This window comes from Silene latifolia, chromosome Y, assembly GCF_048544455.1.
Source record: "Silene latifolia isolate original U9 population chromosome Y, ASM4854445v1, whole genome shotgun sequence".
Taxonomy (NCBI): domain Eukaryota; kingdom Viridiplantae; phylum Streptophyta; class Magnoliopsida; order Caryophyllales; family Caryophyllaceae; genus Silene; species Silene latifolia.
In genome coordinates, this window is record NC_133538.1 from 62,742,668 (window position 1) to 62,749,454 (window position 6,787).

Sequence of the window (6,787 nt, forward strand, 5' to 3'; positions counted from 1 at the left end):
ATGATCTATTTATACTTGCACATCAGGCTCATCAAGTGTATTTTGCTACTTATCCAAGCACAACAAATGATAGAAATCAAAATGCGTGGTGTGCAATCTTTAAGACAAAGGCACGGTCACAAGTTGATACAACTTTTTTCCAAGAAGAAAACGTTTCAAATGAAACGCTTTTGTCTCCACCCGATGAAATCAACTATGAGCATGAGAATAAAGATGGTGAAGACATGGAAGAGGAAGAATATTATGATGTGGAAGAGAGACTGCCGGGGGAGGATGAAGCGGAGGAGGAGGAGGAGGAGGAGAGAAGGGAAGAAGAGGAGGAGAGGAGGGGGGAAGATGAGGTGAGGAGGAGAAGGGAGGAGGAGAAAAGGAGGAAGGACGAGGGGTTTGGAGATGAAGATGATTATGATGATGATGATGACGATGATGAGGATGAGGAAGAGGATGAGGATGATGATTAAATTGGTATAATTTTGTATTCCTCAAGAGTAAATTATTAAAATTTAGAAGTCTGTATAATTTTCATTTATCATTATTTGTGTTAATTTTTATTTGTATTATCGCAGATGGTGGAGCGGGTCGAGGTAGGAAGCGTGGAGGCGGCTCGGGAGGAGGACAGAGTACGCGTCCGGAGCAGGAGGAGGAGTTTGTGCGGGGAGGATCCGATGCGGACAGAGACGGTGACGGTGAGGAAACCGACGCTACCGACGAGCCAAAGACGGGTGCCGTCTGGTACACTTCGGATCATCGGATGATTCTTGAGCCGACGGGATTATGGTAAGTTTTATTCTTTATTAGTCTACTATTTTTTTTTTTTTTTTTTTTTTTGTAATTTTACATGTTCAAAATAAATGCAGGTTTATGGACGATTGCGTGATACGAGGTGTCACGAAAAGCACGAAGACTAATTTCGTGGGTCCAATTCCTACATCGTGGACACAAGCTTCTCATGCACAAAGAGAGGCGTGGTTCAATAACTTTCGGGTATATATTTTCCGTAATTCTTTGTTTTAGAAACCAAATAATTAATTTTGATAAATTTTTTAAGAACCAAGGTTATACTTTTATTTTATACTAATATGAAATTTTGTCGCTTTTTTTTTGTAGTTATCATTTGCTTGGTCACCGTCTCAAGAACAGAATGTCCGTATCAGGTACAATGACGTCGGTACTCGACGATATCGGGACGTGATTTGGAAGGTAGTTAGGCGCCCAAAGGAACCAGACCACATGAAAGGTATTTAATTAACTTATTTTGTTATTTGTATTAATTAGCTTATACTCTCTTATATTATAAATAATATCAGTAACTTATTAGTTATGATTTCATATGTGTAATTGCAGGTGACAAGTATGAAGGCTTAATAAAGCATACCAAAAGTGAAGCTTTTCAGAAGAAGTCTAAGCAAGCATCCCTCAACAAAAGAGGAGGAAAGGAAGACGCCGTGAACGAGCCTACTCATTACGCGGGTTCACGATCGTTCTGGAATCGTATGTTGGGTGTAAGTACTTTGTCTATTATTTTACACTTTTTTTTTGTTTTCAATGCAACATGTTTATTTTATGTTAGATTTTTTGTTGAATTTATAACATGTATGTTTTTTTTTTCATTCAGAGAGGAAAGAAGAAGTCACAGCCGATTGCGACGGTACCGGAACTGTTTCTGGACACGCATTCCAGAGTTGACGGAAAAGGGGTTAGAACTTGGACTAAGCCAAAAGACAAGCAATTATATGTAAGTTTTCCGTAACACTTAATTTTTGTTAGTTTATTCTCTTTTAAAATGTCGTATATAAGGTGGTTACCATATTAACTTACTACCATTTGTTTAATATTGTAGGAAGCATTTGAACGAGAAAAAGCCGCCAATCCGGAAAAAGAGGACAATGACATATGGTATGAGTTGGTGGATGGCTTCAAGAAAGGGCACGTGTATGGTACCGGAAGTTCAACACCGGCTTTCTATGAGAAAACGCGTAGAAGATCGACTTCAACAATTCCCAGCAACACGTATCAACCGGGAATTATTAGTCAACTTCAAAGTCAAATAAGAGAGCGTGATGAACGTGATGCCAAACGTGATGAAGAACTTGCCAAACGTGATGAAGAATTCCGGCAAATGAAGGAAAGAATAGAAATGTTTGAGAATTGGTGGCAAGGTTGTAACCCCGGACCTAGATCCAACTACGATCCAAATGATCCGCATGGTCCACATGGGGGGAGTGGAGCCGGTGTTGGCTTCCAAGTAAGATGATTTTAGCATGTAAGTTTGTAAAACTTGAACACTTTAGACTTGAACATTTAGAATAGCTTAGCTTGTAAAACTTTCATTTTCAATATATGAAATGAAGTTTGAGAAATTGGGAGGTGTTGGGTTGAAATGTATGGTGTTGTGTGTGTTGAAATGGGATGTATGGTGTTGTGGAACATCGGTTTGTATGCAGGTTGTAAATATTTGGCTAGCAATTAAAACGAAAAAAACCACCAAAACATACAGTAGCTTTGGCGACTGAATTGGGATTTGGCGACTGAAATTCAGTCGCCAATTTGGCGACTGAAATTCAGTCGCCAATTTGGCGACTGATTTCAAGGTAGTCGCCAAAATGGCGACTGAATTGCAGTCGCCAAATCCCAATTCGGTCGCCAAATTACATCAGCCAAACTGGCTACGTCACCCAAAAAAGGCGACTGAATTGGCATTTGGCGACTGCTATTCAGTCGCCAATTTGGCGACTACCTTGAATCAGTCGCCAATTTGGCGACTACCCTATCAGTCGCCATTTTTGGCATTTGGCGACTGATTTTTCAGTCGCCAAATTTGGCGACCGACTTTAGTCGCCAAAGCTAGAAAAGGCGACTAAGGTCCGCGACTGACGTTTGGCGACTGATTTCAGTCGCCAAATTGATTTTGGCGACTGATTTCAGTCGCCAAAATCAGTCGCCTGTTTTAATTCTTTTTGTAGTGAAATCTTCCATCTCCTTAAAATGCATGCTAGGAAGAACGAATAAGGTACAATTCCACCACTTTAAGGTCCATTCCTTCAAATAAGACAAAACAAACAAAAGTAGCCAATTCAGGACATTTTGAGATACACGACAACGAGGATGACATAAAAATTGCTTGCAATAAGAGGCTAAAAAGTCTATATAAATTGCACGTTTCAAATCTCCCCAAATTGAACCTTTACTCGTCCTCGAGTAAACTAAATGCAAACTAATGGAACAGAAATGAAAACTCAGAGCTAGCTATAACTTGTCCACTTAAACTGTTTAATGCAATCAAAACTAACAATTATAGCTACAACAGTCAAGCGCAAACGAGTTGTATGATGTCCATAAATAAGCTGAACTGTCAACCTTGCAAGACCTTTAAAATGGACTCTCACGGGTCACTCTTCTCTCATGATGTAAAGGGTAATTATAAAAGTGCAAGAGAAGAAGAGAAAATAGTCATTCACCTAAACTACGACCCACATAAACATGCTTGCAACAAAAATGATAGACGATTCTAATCATCATACATACATTCCAACCAAACAGCGTCTGTCACAGCCGAGCACTTACAAAAGTTATGGTGTAGTGAGGCAACGGATAAGAAAAGGCAAAATAATTATGGATAAAGTGGAGGTAAAGCGTCAAAATAGCACCTAAACAAGACCATACTAAGCAAATTTGATTTTCAGCCAATTATGAAATCAAACACTAGTGCTCTTCTTTGGCGCCTAAACTCACTAACCAACATAACAACTCCTCAAAAAGATATAAATCATACATAGGAGTAAGACCGTCACAAACATCCCTTTTTTACACGGTCTATTCTTTTTCTTTTTTTTCTTTTTCTTTTCTAATGCTTTTCTCATTTTCCTACACACATCTTTTTTTTTTTTTTTTTTTTTTTTTTTTTCATTTTTCACAACTTTTTTTCTTTCAATTTCAACATATCCTCCTTTCTTTTTCTTTTCTACCAACTCCATATGAAATAGAACGAACCAACTCGCATCAAAGGAAATCATACCGCAAAAATACACTAAACTAGCTTGACAGGCACGCTTAATTTGGGTGTAGTTAATGGGTCAAAAGGCTAAGTTTGGCTAATGTGGAAGTAAATGGGTGAAAATAGAAGAAAGGGAAAAATTTGCAAGCACTTCCCTACATGTGACACCGACCACAAACCCGAATGTATGCAAGCAAAAAGCAATCGGATTTCATAAAAGTGCAAAATGATGAACATGTTATGCAAGGAGTATACTACTCTCAAATCCTACATGAACTGGTCATAAATGACACCAGTTATACGGCTCTAATAACTTAGAAATTTTAAAGTAGTTTGACAATTTTTCAGGTCAAGTCTATATGATCAGCTGTATTTTTGACATTAACTCGTAGACTATTCGCATGACAAAGCTAATAAAATGCCAATCTGGTGCAAGGCTTACGTGAAATGACAAGTTATAGTGCAATATCATCACGGAAATCTACCGTTCCGACTCGACCTATATGCAAAAATAAACGTGATATTTTTTTTGAATTTTCAAAAATTTCTATTTTTTTTGGTGATTTTTTTTTTGATTTTTTTCGATTAATTTGAAAGCAAGAAAATAAACGTGAATGCAACAACAAATGCAAATGCAAACTCAAAGGATGTAATACCCTCCCCAAACCAAAAGGGACAACGCCCATGTTATCCTCCAGCATACACCAGCAGTACATATACGATGAACGGAATAATTACAACCAATAAATGAAGGAATAAAATAAATAAAGAAGATGAAAAATAAAGAAAAAAAAAATACTTACAAAATAAGCCAACTTCCTAAAACCAGCCAGAAAACTGGGGAAGTGAGTAGACCAGTAGCTACTCGTTAGCCTCCTCCTCCTCACCAACCACCGTGAAGTCAGGGTCTTGCTCCTGCTCCCGTCTCCTCCTCTCGTCAACTCTAGCTCTCTCCTCCAGCTCAGCTGTGTCCTCCTCGCTCTCTGGCTGTAAGTACCCCTCCGCTGGGTACCGGTAGAAAGAAGGGTATGTCCAGCCATCTAGAACGGGAAGTCCTCTCCGCATGTGGTACTCGTATAGAGGAAACAAGGCAAGTGCCTGGTCCCGCTCCATACGAGCCACTCTACTGCACATCTCAAGCAACAAACCGTCACGACGCCCTTGGTCCATGACCTCGGGTGCCTCAAAGGGTGGAGGAGGAACAAAGTTAACCGGCAGAACCGGCTGTAGAACAGAAGGAGTAGGGATAGGGGTCGGTGTAGGCGTGGGCGTGAACGTGGAAGTCTGCCCAGCCTGAGTCAGTGTGGACTCCTCTCCAGTCTCAGGCCGCTTCCGCTTCTTAAAAGCGAAACAAGTGGAAGGAGCAAGTGTAAGGTGGTATGAAGGTAAAGGTGGAGGCAACCTAGCCGACACAGTGGTCAAAGGTAAAAGACGGGGTAGGCCAGGAAACGGTAAGGTCACGGACTCGAAACCACAGATCTTCCAAGTCGCTGATCCTTAGCTAACCAAAACATCGCCTGTATGGCATTAATATCTAAGTACGCATCTCTATCTACATGTGTCAAGCCTCGGGGGATGTAAGTGAAGAGGGAACGGGCAAGGTAGGATGCTATCCCACCACAGAAAATCGTGCCCATCCTCTTCTGCCCGACAGCGTTAAAAGGTTGAGCTGTCAAATAGGCAATGTTAAAAACGAAGGGGCTAGCGCTATCAATGTTCAAATAGCCCCCTAAAATAGACAACTCAACATTGTTAACGTTGTTAGGCTCCTTTCGGCCGAAAATCGTCCCTCCGACGAGACGACGAAAGTAACGGGCCGGGGGAAGATGGACGTGAGCCACCTTCCTCTGGTCGTAGGGAGACTATGCCAAAGTGGGCCAAAGTAGAGCCAGGATCTTCCGAGGAAGATCCTGATGGCCGTGAGAAGACAAACCCAACCTCCTCCCAAACTCAGCTAAAGTCCAAGTGGTGGTCTGGTTAAACAGTCGAAAAGAGACACAAGAACTCTACGGGTCAGTGTCATAGGCACCAGCTGAGAAAGTAAAAGAGCTGATGAACTCGAGGGTCAATTGCTCATAGGTCAATGCACTCATCGTGGTCAACCTAGTCATCCCCGTCCCGTTTAAAAGTTCAGCCACGAGTTCTAAAATCCCCAACTTTTCAAGAGAAGAACGACACAAAAACTGGGTAGATGTAATGTCACAGTTCATCAAATATTTAAAACGTTTACTATGAAGCGAGTTCACGAAACATACCTGAGGGAACTCGGGAAGCGAGTCAAAGGAGTCGTCTGCCACGAACCTAGCAGCCATGCGTCCAGCAACAGTAGGAACTCCTCCTCGTCCCCATCCCCGTCCTCGTGCAGCAGCACCTAAAGCAGAAGCAGCCAGTCCAGGAGCGCGGCCTGAGACTGGCTGAGGTACAAGTGCAGACGAAGTAGAAGGAGAAGCTGTGATAGGGGGTATCGACGCAGCAGGGGCCGACAGTGAAGATGGTATAGTAGATTTAGCAACAGCAGCCGCTGTAACAGTGACAGCAAGGCTAGTGACGGTGGTGGCAGCAGGGACCACCGTCTTAGTAACAGACGGACTAGCAATAGAACTAGAGGAAGGCAAAGTACTACTATCCATCTTGATGATTACCCAAGATTAGATGCGATTAGAATCAACAAAAAGCAACAAATCAATCGGATTAAGACCCAATTTTCGCAAACCCTAGAATCGTGAAAAATCCGCAATAGACACGAATTTGAAGGGGAAAATAGGGGACTTTTGTCGAAAATAAAGCAAGGAA

At 41.6% G+C, this 6,787-nt stretch overlaps 1 protein-coding gene across 1 annotated transcript; it reads left to right on the forward strand.

Annotated features, from left to right (window-relative positions):
* Positions 1–738: 738 nt before the first annotated feature.
* Positions 739–5,975, forward strand: LOC141628202 (uncharacterized). Its single transcript, XM_074441374.1, has 7 exons — positions 739–777; positions 858–984; positions 1,108–1,237; positions 1,345–1,502; positions 1,616–1,735; positions 1,841–1,930; positions 5,760–5,975. Exons 1-7 carry the CDS (start codon positions 752–754, stop codon positions 5,973–5,975), a joined length of 867 nt encoding a protein of 288 aa, XP_074297475.1. The 5' UTR covers positions 739–751.
* The last annotated feature ends 812 nt before the right edge of the window (positions 5,976–6,787 follow it).

What these genes read in the sequence shown, in the direction of transcription:
- LOC141628202 (XM_074441374.1), top strand. Translation starts at nt 752, where the DNA reads ATGATTCTTGAGCCGACGGGATTATG. An exon ending in CGTGGTTCAATAACTTTCGG is followed by an intron (nt 985 to 1,107) that starts GTATATATTTTC and finishes TTTTTTTTGTAG; the next exon opens with TTATCATTTGCTTGGTCACC. An exon ending in TCTGGAATCGTATGTTGGGT is followed by an intron (nt 1,503 to 1,615) that starts GTAAGTACTTTG and finishes TTTTTCATTCAG; the next exon opens with AGAGGAAAGAAGAAGTCACA.